The sequence below is a fragment of the Meleagris gallopavo genome, chromosome 12 (assembly GCF_000146605.3).
Source record: "Meleagris gallopavo isolate NT-WF06-2002-E0010 breed Aviagen turkey brand Nicholas breeding stock chromosome 12, Turkey_5.1, whole genome shotgun sequence".
NCBI classification, from domain to species: domain Eukaryota; kingdom Metazoa; phylum Chordata; class Aves; order Galliformes; family Phasianidae; genus Meleagris; species Meleagris gallopavo.
In genome coordinates, this window is record NC_015022.2 from 2297326 (window position 1) to 2317686 (window position 20361).

At 42.3% G+C, this 20361-nt stretch overlaps 1 protein-coding gene across 4 annotated transcripts in view; it reads left to right on the forward strand.

Moving 5' to 3' along the window:
- Positions 1-6: 6 nt before the first annotated feature.
- The window catches only part of LOC100549019 (tropomodulin-2), a 30751-nt gene continuing 10396 nt past the window's right edge, over positions 7-20361 (forward strand). Inside the window, exons 1-3 of one of the 4 annotated variants that reach the window (XM_010717242.3) lie at positions 7-86; positions 8635-8840; positions 10578-10734. In XM_010717242.3, coding sequence (XP_010715544.1) covers positions 8715-8840; positions 10578-10734 — 283 coding nt within the window. In that variant the 5' untranslated portion in view covers positions 7-86; positions 8635-8714. The other 3 variants (XM_010717243.3, XM_010717244.3, XM_010717245.3) reach the window with 3 other exon arrangements.

The following is a 20361-nucleotide window of genomic DNA, read 5'->3' on the forward strand; positions in this document are numbered from 1 at the left end:
GGAGAGCCCGGTGCGGGGCCGAGCCTCGGCCGCTCGGATTGAGTCTGTCGGAGCCGTGGATGTTGTTTTGCAGAGCGTTTTATGAGGTGATGCATATGTGTTTATTTCGGTGCGCTCACATCCTTTATGCCGGGCGCTAAATGATGAAGCCGGGATGAAGCAATGCGATGAAATGTGAAGATAGGAAGGGGTTTTTGTAAAGGAAGGTGAACGGGGAGCACGATGTATTTGTATGGCAGCAAAGCAGCGGGAGGAAGGCGGTGCGTTACGCTCCAGTGCGGCAGAGCAGCCCGGAATAAACGTGCCAGCGCCGGGCTGAGGAGCAAGATGCTCATCTGCTAACGCTGCCAAGCTCTCGGTGAGCAAAGTGTGTCCTCAAGGTATCACGAGTACTTTTCTTGATCATCTTCTGATGATAAAATGGTCGTTAGCTCCTCTGCTAGTTTAGGGTTTTTTAGTTTGATGGAGGCTTTGAGGGAATCCCTGTTGCCGGGGGAAAATCTGTAGTCGACCATTGAGAGATATAAGTGAGGAGTCCTGCAATGAAAAATGAATGAAAATGGTGATTTGTGTGACTGTGCTGTTATTAGGAACAACAAACTTAGTAAAACATTGCAACATCATTAGTGATGAAACAAACCCAGAAATGCAACAGTATAAAACATCAAATAATAATTTTTCTGCCTTGAATAGTAGACTGTAAATCTACGCTTCCAAAAGCATTTGGTAGAGGAAGGCTTCAGTAAGGTATTGTGTGTGTATTGTGTTGATGTAAATAGATCCGGTCTTTCCAATATCTCATCATACGAAAGCTTCTCTTTAGCTGATTATTCTCAGAAGTTGCCCTTGAACCTCTGTTCTGCCCGAGGTAAGGACGTGTAATGGGAAAGAACACCTGGGACCAACTGGCCTAATATTGCAGGCATCGCCCCCTGCAATCCTTGTGAGGGAGACATGAACTCAGATTCAGGGCTGTAGGGAGTTCCTGTGTATGTATTCTAATGCCGTTATCATCTTTGTGGCATTATTCTGCACTCCTTTGCTTGCTAATAGACTCTGCTGCGGTGCTGTACGCAGTATGGCTCCTAGCTGAACTTCCACAAAATACAGAGATATTTAGACTTTTACCGTTAGATGAAGGATGAATGAGATTCTGTGAGCCATTTGCTGACCCACATTCCATGCCTATGCTTTCTCCCATTCATCTAGCTTGGTTGGGTTTGTCTGAACTCAGCCATTAGCATCTCTCATCTTCACAATCTAAATCATTTTGTTCAAAATGGTGCACTTTGCTCTCTTGTTGCATAACTCCCCTTCCCAAATTATTATTGTTTATTTCCTCTGCTTTACTACTTCTGGCAAGCAATGTTTATGCATTCCTGCTGTTACTGGTCAGCTCTGGGGTTTTCTGTAACATTCCTAAGTTACTGATTGTCCTGGCCTGATGTTTTCCATGGTTGGGTATCCTTTTGGCTGAGGCTGTGGCAGCTCTGCAGGGTTTTGCATTAAGAGGGATCAGGCAGTGTCCTTTAGCCATGTGTGCTCACACATCAGGTTATGGAATGGAACACACCGGTGTAGCCCTGGTTCCTGTTTAACAGTGGAATTTGGTCATCTATATGTAATGCTACACGAACCTGTAAACTTTTAAAATCCTTCTTAATTTAGATTTTTTTCTGGGGATAATTCTTGACCCCAGCACATGCTTTGCAGAATCAAACCTGCAGAGTCTGGTAGCTATCAAACGAGGTTAAAGTATCATCATAATGATGCCGCTTTCCTCCAGCTGCTCTGCAAAAGGTTCTTACCCATTTGCACAGAACACCGACAAGCATCACCACTGATAGCCTCCATTGGGATCTTGAATCTTAGCCCAGTGGTGCTGGGCAGCAGCCAGGTGCAGCTCAGCAGAGAGGTGCTTCTGTGCACATCACAGCCAAAGCTCACAGAGGAGCTATGAGCCTTTGGGTGGGGCTGCCGTTTCATAGTCCATCTGCATGAGAAGACTTTGCTCTGCTGGATTTCAGGCTCGTGTTTTACACCACTCTTGGTTTCAGACAGTAAATATTTCATGTTTATAATTGTAGGAAAGCTCACTAATATTATGATATTATAAAAGAGTTATGTGAGGACAGTAAGGTGTGAAGTTACATTGTTTTCCCGTGGGTTTGTTCCAGTCAAACAGCTGCAGGGTGCAGTGCCTGCAGAGAGAAGAGTTCTGCTCCGTGCCATCCATTTGGCTGCTGCTGGCTGCAGCCATCGTTCAGTCCAAGCAGTGGTGCAGCCTCAGTTCCCACCCTGCATGGATTCCTAAATCAGTTCTCCAGTTCTAAAGATGCAAGAGACCTTCACTCCAGTTCTGCAGGGGCACCGGAGCAGAAATGGAAGATGTTTGCTTTGTTATTTTTTAACCAAAGCTTTACATCTCTAAGACCATGGCAGAGAATCTTCCTGCGGGAGACATGACAGAGAGACAGGTCTCTGTATTCTTTCCCATTTCTTACACCTGACACATCGCAGGCGTGCCTCAACACCCCAGCAGCAATCCCACTGCTGGCAGGGACGGTTGGGTTTGTTTGGTCATTCCCTTTCTGTAGGTAGGAACTGAGCAATTTGTGGTTCGCTGGTTATGGTCGGCGGGCTATGGGCTATCGTATGGTCAATGCCTAATTACTTTTTATGTTTTTTTGGTATGGAAACAATTCTGGTGGTTATGATCTAAGAATATAATTTCATCCAGAAATAGGTTATAAACTCATCAACCATTGTAAAGAAAATTAGTTCCTTCCCAGGACTTGCTTTCCTGTTAAGAACAGTTATGAGTAGTACTGTTAATGTTATTTTGGAAAGAATCAGAAATTATTTACCATATAACTTTATTCTGTATTTAAGGGGGAGAAGCATTAATGTTTCATCTTCCTTTTATTGCCAATGAAAACACTCTCATGTTGTCTGAATCAAAGGGACTGCTTCTCTTTATATATTCAATAATGATGGTACAGTGATATGGATAATTTTGCAATTTACATGATGGTTATTTACTTACAAAGGGCACGGCTGAACTCCGATTGAAATGAATTGATGTCTTGCATTTTGTTTGGTTGTCAGTCTCTCAGTAAAGGAGCTAACTGTAACATAACCTATGAGAGTGATCAATGGTGAGAAAGGCTCATCCAGTTATGAAATTCCAGTCTGATTGCTGCCCGATCCTCCTAAAGGTTCAAACCTAGACTAATATTAGGACATCATAATTGTTAATTATTTACTGGTCTCTTTATGGGACTAGAGCAGTTGCTAGGAACATAATGTGAACTAACTCTAGATTAGCTCTAAGGTTAGAAAACATTTACATAAAGTGACATTTTCTGCCAAACAGATTTTAATCATACAAATGGAAATGTAATGAGATAATTTGCCAAGCATAAAACCAGAAACCACACATCATTTTTTAGATGAAATATATCCTTCTAACACACTGCTAGCATTTGGTGGCAATTTGAGTAATCGGATGGGTATCTGATCTGTTGGATTGTTAATATCGTAGTAAATTAGGATGAAAGGAAAATGCTGCTTCATAGACCAGAATGTGCAAATCTAGAAGCTGTACTGGTAGACAGTAACAGTAACTTATGGAAACAAACAAATCCCTTTTGCAGTCCTTGGTTAGGAGTCTAGAACATTTGTAGTGCCTGCTTTGAGCTTGGTGTCTGTAGGTGAAAGGCACAATGCCTCAGCCGACCAGCTCAGCCATTCACCTCCAGGTATTTCCAGGTGGTGAAGACAGGCGTGTGAGGATTTTTTCTGCAGCAAATGAAGCCAAGGGCATTTCTAATAAACTGTAGTCAGAAACAGAACTCAATTACTGTACAACAGTGCAGAGAAACCCGCTTCATTTGAAGGTTGTTTTAAATAAGTACTTTTGGGGATTCTTTGCTGAAGTGTGACAAATGATGGCAAACTAATCTGGGGTAGAAGAGGTCTGGCAACATAAGCACTGCCCAGGCCAGCCTTGACTTCAGTGCTGCTTGGTGCCTCTTACTTACATCAGGTCCTCTAGCTGATACTATTTTCATCACACACACAAAGAAGTCAGTCTTGTAATGCTTCACTACGCATGCTATGCTGTAGTACCACTGTACTTCTGTGCTGTGCTGGACCTAATGCATCCTTTCTACATCTTCAGAGATTCCAGAACCTTCTAGTTCTAAACCAGAAGGAAATATTGTAACACAAAACACAAGCTTCAATTTTGCATCTTCCTTTTGCTCATGGTTGGAAAGCACACGTTGCTCTTGCTTTTTATGTTTACATGCAGAAATTAAAAGAACCTTAGCTGTATGTCAAGCAGCAGAGTATTTCTTAAAATATATGTGTAAAAATGGCAATTTTCAATAGCCTAGCCTTATTTTTCATAGCAGCTTTTGGACAGTAGAGAGGTCAACAGTGTGGAGCTGGATTCAAGGTGGCTCCAATTTCTGAGATGGTGCAAAACAATCACCTGAATCTCACAGCATCTGCTTGTGTGGCACAAACACCGCTCTTAATCATAATGGCCCCAATCCTATTTATTTGGTCCAGTATCAGTTTAACTCGGGATTTATTCCACCCGTTCCTCACGTTTGTGCTTAGCTACTTGAGATGAAAGAAAGTGAAGAACTTTCCCACATTTACAGATCAGCTCCTGGGCTGTTTTTCAGAATGTAAATAGCCACTGTCTATGTGAAGAAAGTTCAGAAGAGATTGTACATCAGGATTTCCTTTATAAATAACAGTTGCTGTGATTTGCAATTCTTGATCACTTTGGAGCAATTTCTTAAATTTGATTTTTACACAAAGATTTTTTTTCTATAAAAATGCAAAGAACTCTGTAAGATTATTTCCCATTTGGTACATCTCTGTTTAGTTAATAAGTGCAGATTGCCATACAACTTCATTCTTAGCTTGTATGCATAACCACAGACAAGGAGCTCACATCATCTGGATCACAATATTCTCATCTCTGTAGTGCTTTGGAGGCATGATGGTTTTCTGGGTGTACAGCCTTGTTACTGTTTGTAGCTGCTGGTTCTGGAGGCCAAGTTGTTCCAACACTTCTCCAGGACAGTGGACCACTGACATCAGACAGTAACTTAGCAGAGGACTGATTGCATCTCAGAATGAAGAAGCAGTATCAGCAGTGGAAAATTTTGGCAATACTGCAGAGTCAGCAGAACCTATAGCCTACCTACTGTACAAAACCTTTCAGTAGCACATAAAGGTTGTAATAAAAAACTCCTTACATAGCAGAAGAAAATATAGGAGTTACCATAGCGTTGGCCACATACAGCTGTAGTGATTTCATGCAGACTGAGCAATGACACCTCTTTTGTCTTTGAAAATATGTTCTGAATCCTCACATTGATAGCAAATGGTGAAAAAGCTGCCCCAGATTAAACAGAAATAAATATTTCTTTCCTTAGAAGAAATCAAAGGCAAAATGACAGCAATGGAGACTTTGAAGCTCGCTGTGAAACATCCGTGCTCCACAAAGCTCTACAAGTAGCACAGTTAGCAGAAGCACTGCTCCATGCAGATCTGCTCTGTCCTGATGGCACAAATGGGACTGCTGGGCTTCTAGAAGCATGGCACGCCTTGCAGTGTGGGTCTTTGAGCTCACGTTAGACTTCCTCAATACTGAAACTAAATGGAAAAACAAATAGAATTTATGTTCTTCTATTCCTTATTCTCAGTGTTCAGTCTTCCCCATAAGTTTGAACAGTCTTAGCTACCAACCCTCATTCTTCTTCCCCCGGTGTCCCTGATGCATGGCCCTGCTGAGCAGCACAGTGCCTCTGCAGCTGGATGGAACGTCTCCTCCCTTTGACACCTGATCTGCCCTTGCGTGCTCCAGATAAGGGAGCTAGGAGCTGCTGCTGGTTATGTTTGCTTTTCTTCAATTTTCAGCATGTTTATTTCCTACAGTAACCATAACAAAGCAGCCCAAGTGGATATCGTCTGTAAAAAGTAAACGGTATGTGTACACTCACAAAGTCAAACCACGCTAAGCAGCACAGACAGCATACGGCCCTGTTTACATACACAAAATTAAGAGAATGGAATCCAATTAGGAAGGTGCAGATAGCAGTCATCACATTACAGCGCCATTTCCAGGGCGTGCGAACTCAGGACTTCAGCATTTCCTTTCCAAACTGATCGATGCTGAATTATTAGATTCATCTCGTTCCCTTGGTTCCTGATAACGTGATTGTGGTGAAAGGCTGATAGCGAGCCCAGAGGCTGAACGTGAAGGCTGGCAGTTCAGCAGAGCTCCTCACGTGAATGGCAAGCTCCAGGAGAGCTTTACTGCCTGCAGGGACTGTGGGCAAAGAATCCCCCTTAGCAGTTCCTTTGCTTTTTATTCAGTCACTAGAGAGTAAGATGCAGTTGTGAAAGGGAAAATATCAAGGGAATTTCTGTCATAAACACATGCACACAAGAAAAGCATCATTTCAAGCTCTTCCATGCACTACTAACACTAACGTGGGTTATCCAGTAGTGCTTCATGCCATGACAGAAGTAAGACTGGTATGTTGAAAAGTGCCTCCTGGCACGCTGCCCTTTATGACTAAGCCCTTAAATAGTTCACAAGGAAATCAGAAACATCTCCAAAACAAACCTGACTTGCAGTAATTACCTATTAGCACCTAGCTTCAACTTCACAACCTTTTTCACAGCAGCCCTTACATCCATGGATTTGCTGATAGTGGTAAAGCCACTGGAAGATGCTCTCCCTGGGAAGCAGTGCTGGGCCAGGCAGGGCGAGCCGTGCTGTGCTCTCACCTGTTGCTTTTCCAGCAGTACCCAGCAAACCTGACCTTGGGATTATGTGTCTGTCTTTCCCAGGGTTGTGATTTAACTGTAATGAAAGAAACATTTAAACCATTAAATAGAGTTTTAAGAAGCTCTAATCCCCTCAAAGAAATGTTTTCAGCCCTGTTAATGAGTGCCGAGCTGAAATGCTGTGTGTTTAATGAGTTTATCCAAAGGAACTTTGAGAAGGCGCCTGATCCCTTAGCACTGCTGTACTGCTCCTCAATTTGTTTTCACAGTTTAAAAAATATACTTCTCATTTTAACAAAAAATGCTTTTTTAAAACATCAGCTGTTGCTTTGTTATTCTTTTTTGCCCAAACATAGCTCCCGTATCACATACAATAGAATTTTGTAATACAAGAATTTTTCACAGCTCCTCTAACTTTGTGAAACATCTCTTGCTGAGTAACTTCCAGAAACAGACTCACCATTTGACAGGGATAATAAACAGAGTAGTAAAAGAATGAGGCTCCATGGGGAAAATAACACTTTTCCTTGGAATATCGTGTTTGAGCTTTTCAAGGGAAGGCTTATGATTCCAGATTTGTCTAATTTGAAATAGTGCTAATTATTCTCTTCCCCCTCTATAGTCTGCTGTTTTCAGCTAAATATCAAAAGGAAGTGTATTGTAATATTTAATATTTTAATAGAAAGTCTGTGAGTAAATGCAACATTTTCTTGTAGATTCTGAATAAAAGAAAACTAAAGCCCAAGTTTCCAGCTCATGTGAAGGGCAACACAACCTGCATGGATTTTGTTGGTGTAGGACAGCTGAGGACCTGGCCGAAGGACGTTCTGGTTGAAAGGTCAGCCACGTGTGGTGCCAGCTGGCTGCTTGCCCTATCAACCATAACTTAAATCTGTGCATGCAAAACTCAGCTGCCAAACCCCACCACTGGCTGTAGGTAATCCAGAGAGCTTTGTGTGGAGGTAGGGAACAGGGCACGCTTGGGAAGGCCTGGATCCCATTTAAACTCTGCAGCTGATGCTGTGTCTGATCGTGCATTAATTCCCTTTCACTCCATCCACTCACAGCAGATTCTAGCTCTCAAATTGCATCTGAGAAGGAAAAAAAACAGTGAATAAAAAGAGAGTTCTTAGTCATATGACAAAGTACGTGACAATGACTAATTGTTGTGCCCATGTGAATGGCAAATGATCTCTTGAGCTCCAAATAGCACATCCCCCCTGCAAGACTTATTTTGATCAGAAGTGCTACTGTTTGTAGCCAAACAGCTATTTCTGAAATAGCCCTGCAAACCAGCATAGTCTAAAGCTGCTTAGGTAATCAAAATGTTGGAAAGCCAGCTGAGATGATATGGGTAAGCCTTTAGTCTTCGGCAACGTTGAAATAAGATAAAATACCTCAAGGTGTAACATTTTGTTTCTTCTGTGTCAGGGCTGGGCTGCTTTCTGTGGTTGTCGCTTTCCTCTGATGCTTTTCATTCCTCTGGCCAAAAGAACAGCAGATACTGCTGTTTCTGAGCACATGAAAGAAAACAGATTTATCTCTGTGGAAGGGATAAGTTCCCGATGTTTTTTCTTACATAGGTCTCATAGCTTGTCTCTGCCTCTGCACCTGCGAGGCTCCCAAGTGCCATCTGGTCCCTTGCCATCCCTCCGGTAGGGCTCACAGCCTCAGCACGTCCCACTCCTACAGCTGAGCCTGAGCATCGTGCTGCTTTGTTTTCCTTAATAAACTGAAAATGCGGCTCTCAGCATGCAGGCTCTTCAGAGCTGCAGCAGCTAAACCGAGGTGCTCATAATGCTTTATTGTTAACAGGGAGTGAAACCGCGAGAAGCTCCCTAGTCCTGCATGGTTGGAAACTGGAAGGGAAGCAGCTGAGCAGTGCAGCAGGAGCCATGTCTCTGCCTTTCCGAAAAGAGCTGGAGAAATATAAGAATATCAATGAAGATGAAATACTCAGCAAACTCTCAGAGGATGAACTGAAGCAGCTAGAGCATGTTCTCGATGACCTTGATCCTGAGGTTAGTAGTGGGGCCAGGGGCTCACAGTTGGGAGCTGTTCATTATAAATTCTGCACACTGCAGCATTCTGTGTCTGTAGTCTGCCATGGGAGGGGCAGTGCACTCGGAAGGAGGAGCAGCTCTGCTAAGGACATGCTGGTTTCATTCCCGCTGTGATGTGCTCCTTGCTTTTATACGAGTCACTGTGTTCTTTCTTTATCTGTTAGACACAAGCTTGTCTGCAACCTAAATCTTTAATCACATTTGCACACTGCTGAGGACTGAGAAGTGCTTTATGGCTGCTATTTCTGAGCGCAGAGCAAAAGCCAAACAAACAGAATGGGTGTTTGTGAAGATCACATCTTTAGAACTTCAGAAATCTGTTGTCTGTGTCATTCATCACAGATTTATTTAGCAGAAGAGAGTAGATTTGGGCATGATTAAGGAGAGTAAGATTCAGCAACAGAGCTGTCATTTTCCAGAGAATAAGGATAATTTGGATACTTGATGGCAGCCTCACAAGTTTAAAGATCTCTGGCCTGGGTACCACCAGTCCTACAAACCTACAGTCACAAACCTTCTTGCTGGGAATCCTGGTTGTTCCTACCCCCAAACCTTCCAAACTGGTATAGGAATTTGGAAATTGGCCAGTAAACTGACAGATAAAATCCACTCTCTCTGAAGACAAAAATAACTGGAAAGAAAACAACAGATAGCCTGTAGATTTATTACACAAATTTACCTGGAAATTTAAGGTTGGTCTCTATTGTTCTGACCCTCCATACTGCCACTTACCACACATCTATTACATTTTCTGTTATTTTCAAGTATATCTAGCATCTCAGATAGAGACAGAAGATCTTAAAAAAAGCCACCATGCATTTGTAGCCAAGCTGTGCATGTGCTGTAATTTTGCAGCACTCTGGGCACGTTTGTGCAAGCAGAGATGAAATGGCTAGTGTCTAGAGTTCGTGGGTATGCTCTGAATTTGATGGCTGTTTGCCATGGATCAGCTTTGCAGTGCATGTACTGGCCAGCAGTGAAATGTTCCTGGGCTACTCCAAGGGCATCTTCAACACATTGACTTCGCTGCATACGCACCACCATGTCCGTGTATTCCTTTCTGGGGTTTTCTGGGCAGAAATGTGAGAGCTTTGTGCATCTTCCTATGTTATGGGAGGCAGAGACAATCACGTGGTCATGCAGCTACATGTTTAAAGTGGGGCTTTGTGTACTTGCTTCTTGCATGCTCTGAATAGCTGACATCCACATCATTCACCAATTACTTTCTGTGCATTCCATTAATTTCTGAAGTTCAAGAGAGATCTGCATTAACTCGAAGAGAGTTTTGGAAAAAATGAAGAGGGAGAAAGAAAAAATTGAGAGGAGAAACAAGTAAATAGAGGGAAGAAAATGCAAAGGAAGCTTTTTTGCTATGTTTACCCGGGCTGTAAACTCTATGCATGTGTATGTGTAACAGAAAGTGCTCTGATTTTGCTTTGTTCTTTGGTATTGTGGTTGTAGATGTAGTTAATGAAGATATTAAGAGGTGTTACGAACAAGAAGCCTGGAAGACACCCTGGTTTTATTGGTTACACTTAGGTAACGTGTGTTATTGCTGTCCTCAAGGAGCACTATATGAAGAAACATGCAAATAATAATTCCACTTAAAAAAAAATAGATTGAATAACTTGGAAAACTGTATGAAATTGCATCATCTCCTTTACATGCCACCTTCCCTTCCACATATCTTCACAGAACGCCTTGCTTCCAGCTGGATTTCGGCAAAAGGACCAGACCACAAAGCCTGCCACGGGCCCCTTCGACAGAGAACGCCTGCTTTCATACTTGGAGAAGCAAGCGCTTGAGCACAAGGACAGGGAAGACTTTGTTCCATTTACAGGGGAGAAGAAAGGTATGGCCACCTTTCATGTCAGGGTTGAATCATGACCTACGCCTGGCTGCCCGGCCCTTCTGTCAGGCTGGTCAGGACAGGGAGGTGGAGGCCACCGTGCAGGGTGAGGCTGGTGAGTCAGGCTCAGGGCTGGAGGAGGTGACACGGTGCTTTGCCCATCACACAGTGTCTGCCTCACTGCCCCATGGCTCCAGCTTCAGGGTTAGGCGTGCTGCCGGCCGGGCCTTGGCTGGAGGCGAGTGCAGGCATGGCTGGCCTCACGCTCAGCACACTGCTCCCAGGCCTTGTGAGGGTGTGTGCTGCGGGAGGTGTTCAGCTGGGAAAGAGGTGCCTTCCTAAGCCAGTACTGCCTGCAGTCACTGTGTGTGATAACTCGGGGAATATGCTCCCAAAAAATGAGTATTTTTCCAGTTGTTTACTAGCACATCTGGTAACGCTATTCATGCAGATAGCTTCATTGTTTCCCCTTGCCCTACAGCTACGGAGAAAAAAACAGGAAAACCTAATTCTAGTCACCTAAACGTAGGTAGGATAACCTGAGGGCAGGAACAGTCGTGTTTTAAAGCAAGCAGTGCTGTATGGCACTGTTTCCTCGTCTCCATGCAATGGATACAAAGAGCTGCCTGCAGCCATCCCTGCATTCCAACAGGGACAGCCTGGGTCGTTCCTGACCATCAGCCCCTGGTTCCAGCTGGACCTACTTAAAGAAAAGCGGGAATTTCAAGGCAGTCAAGTGCAACACTTTTCACTTTATGTGTCACTACTGAAGATACAAATGTTCCTTGCCAGGCAAGAGTGGCTGCTACTGTCATTACATTGTATTTTTGTTCTGGGGAAGAATGGTTTCAGATGAAGAAGACAGTTTCCAGCTAGATCTGATCACTGCATTATTTTATCCTGCAGCATATTAATTTATCTCCTTTGTCCTCCATCCGTCCCTTGAGCTCCATGCTATTCATTGGGCTGATTCTAAGCCCTGTGGAAATACAGGAACGCTGCAGGGATCCTGCAGGTAGCAAAGGATCAACCACGTTCTGTGCAGAGAGGAGAATGGTTTATTGGTGTGTGGCTTTATTGCCAAATATGTCAATTTCCCAGTCTCCTATGCACCACTGTCCCGGAACAGGGTAAGTTATGACTCGCAGGCTGTGCATATTTGTACCAACACCTTCAGTCAGGTCTCATCTTATAATACTTCACTGACGTAGGGCTGAGACTTTATCATTTTGCACTGCAATCACATTTGAAATCTCACACAGAAATACACAAAATGGTGCTGCATGGAGATACGTGCACCTCAGGACTGGCGCAGCAGCTGTGTAAAGCTGATCCCAGTGCCATCCGTGGCAGTAACTCCACACGCTGCTTATTCTACTTGATTTTCATCTGATGAGGCTAAATAAACATTCTGCCTGTCAGAATGTTTCCTATGCATCTGGATGTCCAATATATGATATTATGCACTAGATGTAAGTGCTAATAGTATTCTTCTAAAGCTCAGTAATTAGCCTGGGTTAAATAGCTTATGTTTTGAAAATACATCCTCATGGGAAACTGAGGAAGATAGTTGAGGAAAAGCTTGTTCTTCATCTTCTGCAAGTTGATGGGCTCTAACGTGTATTTACAGTCTAGTATATATTTATATAATTATGTTATATATATGCCTGCTAAATCACTTTTTACACTATAGCAGCACTATAATGTAGCCATATTGTAAATAGCCACAAATATATTTTACAGCAATTTTGATAGTTAAAAATTAAGTTCTGGAACAGTTCCAAAGTGCCTCTACTTTTGTATAAGAAGTGGAAGGTGTCAATATCTGTGTGCCATTTGGCATTATTTACCACCTGAGGATGTTTGCCTGTCAGTAGGATTAGAAGATGTGAAGTGTTGCTTACGTTTTGTTACTCTTTTCTATTTTGGTATTTGTTGTACACTGGGAAATGACTTGTTTTTCCACATGTAGGAGGTGGGATGCTCTTACTAAGTGTTAAGTGACCTTTCTACCCTTTCTTATCTTTATCATGCAAATCTGATACTGACGTGACAATTTGGTGATGAGCTGAAAGAAGGTGGCATTTAAAATGCCCTCCTTCCAGAACAGTCTGTGATACACGGTTATTTTTTTACACAGTGTCTCTACCTTTCTTCTTCTGTTGTTAATGTTTTATTGGAGTGCTCTTGACCAAAAAGCAATACCAAAATACTGCTGAAGGACAGAATTCAGTTCCGTATGTGGGTCTCAAAATGCTCAACACAACCATGAGGTTTTGATTGTGCTAGAGAACAAGGCCAAACAAATTCCAAAGCTGAGGGGGATATTCAGAGTGGTTGGAGCACAGGAAGTGTTAAATACGAGCTCAAGGTGGGGGGTGGTTGTGCAGGGAATTGCCTTGGTTTTGATTATAATCATGGTTTTGAGGGACTGGAAATGCTTGGCAAAAACAATCAAACATATGGCATGCATTAGAGCTTTGGCCCTCTGCCAGATTTCAGTCTGTTAACTTATGACATTAATTGCTGTACAAAAAGTTTTCATGGAACAGCTCTCAAATTTCAGTAAAACCCCAAGTTTTGTGCTGAGCCCGGGACAGAACGTTCCCAGCCTGGTGGCAGTGCACCCAGTCTACCACTGAGCAGGTTTGTCAGATCGCTTTGCCCTGCATCTTCTCTAATGCGTGTCAGGGGTGGATGCTCTGCCAGAATGTCCCTATCCAAGTGCTCGCTCCCATGGGTGCATGCAGAAGATCAGGCAGCTTTCAGGAACTGGTGTGTAACTCTGCTGTCAGTCAGCCGTTCCCACAAGCAGGGCTCATTCCTAATAAGCAGCAGAGGTGTAGGGAGTTAGTGCCGATTAGCGTAGCCATAGTGATTGGCAGCTTCTAAGTGTTTATTTTATGGACGTTTGGATTAGTTCCTGCTTAAGACAGACACTCTAGAAATCCCTACATGGAAGCCAGTGCAGTTGCTCAGTGACCCACTGCCCTCTATGCGTGTAGCTGGGACAGTCGGCGGTCACAGGAAGGTTGCTCTGAAGCCTTTTTATTGTGGAGTAAAGGATAAGATGAGGAGGGTAAGGGCTAGTGCCTCTAACTTCTCAGGCACTAGCAGTGCTATTGCTATGTGATTATAATAAAAGGAAACGGGATTGAGACTCTGTTTAAGGTAGAGAGAAGGTCTGAGAAGTGGGAATGGCGCATTTTGTGTCCTAGGATCTGGACTGGCACGGCCTGCCCCAGTGTTCTCACAGCCTTGTCCCCAGTTTTTCCTATCCATCCATTTCTAGAAAGGAACATAATCCTCTGATCTGCACTTACCTTCTTTGCTGAGTGGCCGGCAGCTTTCTCTCACTGAATGTGTGCAGCTGATCTTAGTTAAGTACTACTTCAATACAAGCATAGCTATTAGCAACATTTCTGTTTCTGCTTTTGCAGTGGTTCTCTTACTACATGATACTAATGAAACACGACTGAAAGAAGTTCTATTGTGAAAGGTGATCAGATACAAAAAGCTGGCCGTGCCCTTTTAGATTGCTGTTAAGGATTGCTTTTCAGTCCTTCACCACTGTCTCTGTCTTCTGCAAGGTCTTCTGCTCTTGGCCAAACCATTTCAGACTGGATCCAATCCAGTTCTCCTCATGGAAAAACTCCAGTGGATTGGGCTATTATTATTTGTATCTGGAAAGGGAAGGGGAAAACACTTGTGTGTGATTAAACACTAACATTTTCAGTCAGCTGGTAAAAGGAAAAAGGAAGAATAATGATGATTAACCAGAGAACTTTGGGGGAAACCCCTGTTTTCAGTTGCTCTGGCAGAGACAGTCTATCTTGAGGGTTGTGCTGTGCCATGCAGAGTATCAATACTCAGCCCGGGGATAATGAGAGAAGGTTAAAGTAACAGAACAGATGCTAATGAGTTCCCAGCCTCTGCACCAGACTCTGCATAGAAACGTTAGGGTTTAGTTTAGGGACACGGAATCTTCTTTGGACTGACAAAAGCAGTCTTTTCACCCCCAAAGCTGTTTGTTTCAATTTTTGCCACCTTCTTCCTATTCTCCAAGTCTTAAATTTAAAATTGATGTTTGTGTCTTAAAGCATGAAAAAGGTGCTGTTGCTGACAGTAATTCCTGCAGCCAATGTCTTTCATTGCTTGCTTTTGTAAGACCCTGTTTTAGTTGCTCATGACTTTGCCAAACTTGCACAGTTTACACTGAAATTTCCCATGCTGACAGTCTGCCTCAGGCTGGATTTTTGGAAAGTGTCAGCAAAAAGGACTCAGCCGTTTCCAAGAACAAGGTTAGGAGAAAACACATTGTTTTAGCCATCTCAAGTAAATTTTTCCAGCTGTTTTTTGTGAGCTACAGTGCCTCCATGCTTTGAAGATGTGACCAGAAATGTCTGCCCTTTGCAATCCCCAGGGAAACACGCCTGCATTTGGAATCTTAGTGATATTTTACTTTTGGCACCTCTGGTTTGTTCCAGTGCTCTCCACACGTGCTCCTGCACAAATACTAGTTGTGTCCTCAGAGCCTCTGCCTACATATACAGAGGGCACATGTGCCAACACAGCAGCAATAAGGTGGCAGGATCACTGCATGCTGATTGAAGCCAAGGATGCTGCTGCAACTTATCTTTGCTCTGTGTATGTGCACAATAGATTTAACAACTTTGGAAAGCTGAACTTTGCAACCTTCCTTTTGCATTACCCTAATTTAAGGCATAGATGATACAGTCAGTAATCCAAGAGTAACAGTACAGCAGCAATTATGATACTGTGTTTTAATTACTTCTAGCTTTCAGCTTCACACTTACTTGAACTTGATTGCTTTCTTCTTCATAATAGACATTTATTCTCAGAAAGTATTAATTTAGCCCCATTTTCACAGAGTATCTGGAGTGGGAAACTTAAGTAAGCCTCAAAAGAAAAGAACAGTGCAAAATGGAAAAAGTGAATCAAGTGTCTGTGATTTATGCAAGGCAGATTTCCAAGATCATTGGATTTCACTTCTAAGGTCAGTGCTCTGACCTCAGAATTACAACATTCTGTATTGGAGAATAAACAGACACTCATTGTAGTCGGTGATTCACTGAAAAGTAAGAAGTAGTAAGTGTAACCAGATATTTTCTTGGAAGTACAATAATCTGAGTTACAGTTTATAGGAAAAGAAAGTAATTTACAATTATGGCAGAAAATGCCTTTGTATTATAAAATTAAGTAACTATCCTTCGTAAAACTGATAGAAAGGACATTTTGGAAAAGTACATTCTAAAGGACATTCAGTAAAAATGAAGTTATTTCTCACTGTTATGCACTTTGCTGAGTCCCTTTGACTTGTGCAAAGTGGTAATAAATACTAAACACTAGGCAAATAAAAATGGTGGCAACTTACATTTATTCACAAGAGTCTGATGAAGGCTAAGAAGCAAGGCAAAGAGCAGACACACCACAAAGGCTGCTCCAAGTGCTGTGAACTTCAAGTGATGATGAAATCCCCAAAATGTTTTATGAGTGTCCCTGTTAATACAATCCCATGAGCTGTGCTGTTTCAGTTTCTCTGTTTTCCCCTTACATAACAATAAGCAAATAAACTTATTTTACCACAATACGCTTGGCATAGTCACCTCAATTTTCCTATAGATGTGCATATAAGCTTATGTAGCTAATTGCTATTGCATAAGGAGATGGAGACAGGGATGTGTCTCATTTCCTTGCTTTCCTTTGACGTTGCTTTAAAGGAGGCATCTGAACAGTGCAGGAAATCGTGGCTTCCTGAAACCAGGTGGCAGAACTACATGCATGGGTTTATGACAATACCTGGAGTATTTCTTTTTCTTTCTTTTTTCTTTTTTTTTCTTTTTCCAGAGGATTTGTTTTCCTTTCATCTCATTCTGCATTTCTAAGTCACTCTGCATTTGATTCAGTCCTTTTTACAGAATCTTTCTCTTTGGCTTTCAATAGGCTCTTTTCTTGCCCTGAGCCTCTTTTGAGTAAAACGTGAACCATATCCTATTTCAATGTGAATAGAAGTTTAGCAATGCTTAAATAAGAATACGCCTGCTGTAATGCTGAGCCAGTACAGATCTTCAGTCACCCCACTCACAGTCACAAAGTCCCCTGGGCTGTAAGCATCCACCCCAGTTGTCATCCAGGTCACCACAGCCAGTTATCCCGGTTTGACTGAAGGAAGGGGAGAATTCCATTGACTGACGTGTAGAATTTCACTTTGGCTTCCAGACCTTTTGAGTTTATATCTATGTGTATAAAAGTAAAATGATATTTTAATGCTTTCAAGTTTGCTTTCATCAAAACAGAAATTCATTTTACAGTTAAACACAAATACATATATATATGTATATATAATTTGGTACTAAGTGTGTGTTAACTTAATGTTGACATTGAAGTAGCTGAAGTACTACACATAGAAACATAGCTTTTCTTGCTATGTTTTTATCAAAGAAAGATAAGCTATTACTGTTAAGAAATAGCTTGGAACGTGAACATATTCTGGAGGCAAAGGTAACCCAGTCAACGTTAATCGTATCTAAATTCCAAATTACAGCATGAATAGAAAAGGCAGCTTTTTTTTCATAAATCTAACTTCAAAATAATAAAACTATTCCTCCAAGGCTTCAAAGTATTTACAAATAATCCATTTTAAATTTAAGCTGGTCCCTTGGGACAAGCAAGCCATAATCCTTAATTTTTTGTCAGTGGATTCCAATATAAAATGAATTGCGCTATAAAATGAATTTACAATGTAGGAATGTGGGACAGGAGGGACCTCCTGGATATTTGAACTCTGTCCTTAAAGTAAAGCAGGAAAACGGACTGACAGCAGTCTATAAACACATGCATGCAGTTTTGCTGCTGATGGAAAGGTAATGGATTCTTAATAACATGCTAAATGCATAAGCTCTTCTAAAGGCTGTTATGCTGCAAAATCTCCTCACATCGGACTGATGCAAAAGAATGTCTTTGTCTAGATAGCAGAAAGAAGAACAATTTTACAAAACCATTGGATGCCAGAAAGGCTGACATATATTAAAGATACATATTTTCATCTCTGACATGACCTTGCCCCTTTAAATATTTCATACAGCCAGTAATAGAATATTTTTTTCTAAAACATTTGCCAAGAATGCTTTAAATGAAACTCTCATTGAGAGTCACATACACATTTAGAAAGCTTTGGGCTGCCATCCAAGAATTACATATGCCTGAAACAAATGCTTAAAAATTATATTCCTATACATGTGAACCATATGAAGAAAGTATGAACCTGTACTGGTTTCTGCTTTCTTTCTGTACAAGATTCTTGGCCTACCCACTTCCAAAATTCAGAGAGAAGGACCAATTGAAATATATACCAGCTCTCATTTATTTGAGGCCCCGTGCCCACTAACAGCATTACTTTGTCCCTACTTGTACCAGTCTGAGATTCTGAACATCACTCCTCCCAAGACAGCCCCACCACTTGTGCTGACATGGCAAGAGGCCTTCCCAAAGCTATTCACAGCAGCTCTTGGGATCAAGCCAGGCTCCCTTGAATTACAGAGCAAGACAACCCAAAGACAGCCTTCTGTTGGTGCTTGTAAGTGGTCAGGCTGGGCTCTGGGCTCCCAGCACAGCACTCCTGCCCTCCTGAGATGGCTGGTACCAGCCACCGCTCTGAGCACGGCTGGCTGGGATAATGCTGTCAGTCAGAATAAAGATAAGCGGGATTCCCTCTAGGTCTTAAATGAACTACTAATTACTGAGAACTCGAGGAAGTGCCACTGATCTGAAAGGAAAATGTTTCACAGGCAGTGCTCCTCACTGTTGATTATTTACTCAGATATCCTGGCTCATTTGGGTCCTGTAGCTTCCAATGGAGTCGTGGAATTTCTCCTGTTGCATTATCCTAACCAGTCAAGTTGCTCAACTCCTAGCATTAGCTAACTCCTGGTCCATGGCATCTGGAAGCTGCCATCCCACACTTCAGGCTAAGGGACAGTACAGAGCGAGTCTGAAATCACAGCATCTGCTCTGTTCTGAACTCTGCAGAGTGTGACTAATCTGTCTTCAGCATACGAGAGTTCCTCACCCCAAGTCTGCCACTTGTCTTCTCATTGCTGCTGCTGGGACGGCTGTCTGTGATTCACCATTGAGTGCAGGCTGGAAGTGAAAATGATCCCTACCCTTGGCCCACAGAGGATTTTATCTTCTTGTTAAAAAATGGCTTGCTTAAAATATCACATGAAAAAAATGAATCATCATATGATACTACTTTGGCTTTCTGCATAACCTTCTGTCCAGTTTCGTGCTCTGAAGTTATTTAGTCTTGGTGCAAATATCTTTAGAATAAATGAGTCAAATTCTGCGTCAGTAAATCTTGTCTGCTTCAGAAAATTCCATTTTTATTTTTATTTTTTTATGAGCCTGTTCAGTGACCTCTTTCATGGAAGTTGACAGTACAGAAATTGTCGTAGAAAAGCTTGTATGAAAGAGATAAATGCGTTGGGTATTATCTACACAGAAGTGATGCTTTGGACCATTCTGAAAGAGTGGTCAGGTGATGGAACTGGCTGCTCAGGGAGGTGGTGGAGTCACTGTGGAGGTATTCAAGAAACATTTAGCTGTTGTACTGAGGGATGTGGTTTAGTGGGGAAATATTGGTGGTAGGTGGATGGTTGAACTAGATGGTCTTGGAAGTCTTTTCCAACCATGGTGATTCCACGATTCTATGATAATGGGAAAAAAAAAACACGAGGATGCCAGCGTTGAAAAAAAACGGGGGCAGAAAGTCTGTAGCTGAACACAAAATAGCAGAACTGCATTTATTAAGGGTAACAAAATAATATCACCAAGACCATGCTGCAGAAATAAGGCAGCTTGAAGTTGACAGCGGGCCAAATCCTCCTACATCCAAAACTCATCCCAGCTTCATTCCATTGGAACTTTAATTTTAGGGATCTTGCTCTGCTCCAGCATCACATTATTGCTATTGGCTACAATAACAGCCTAAGGGAGTAAGTTTGCCTTCCTGTGTTGTTTCTGGATTTCTCCTGCAGTCTTTTCATTTCAGCAGAAGGGCTGATGGTCTTCAGGCGATGTCCCATGGAACCACCTGTTAACACCAGCATACCAGCTGGGCACAAGGAGGGGTGGAGCATGGGAAACAGGCAGGGAACAAACAAGCCTTGGGAACACGAGGTTTAGTTCAGCCTGCACAAGTTATCAGGAAAAGGCTGTTTAAGTGAACAATTATCAGGAGACGGAGGGAAAATACTGATGGAAAGGCAGGGAACTGAACTGAATGTGTGAAAGGATCAGGTTTGCAGAGCTTTAAGGTTTTTGTATGGCATTTGTAAACTGAAAGTTATTTTCAATAGGATGGTTTTAGTTGCCTCTGGTGCCTCACTTAAATACTAGGATGAAATTTCTGCAAGTTTTTTGTGTAGACCTGATTCTGCCTAATATAAGCCCACAGAAACTTCAGAAAAATCCCAGCTGTCACTGCTCCTGGGGATTTATTTTAGGAAATTCGCTTCCATAGTAACAATCACCAACACAGAGCAGAAGTCTTCACTGTTTATTTTTAGACTCTTATTAAGATCCGGGTGTTGAGGATAGCATCAAGTAAGA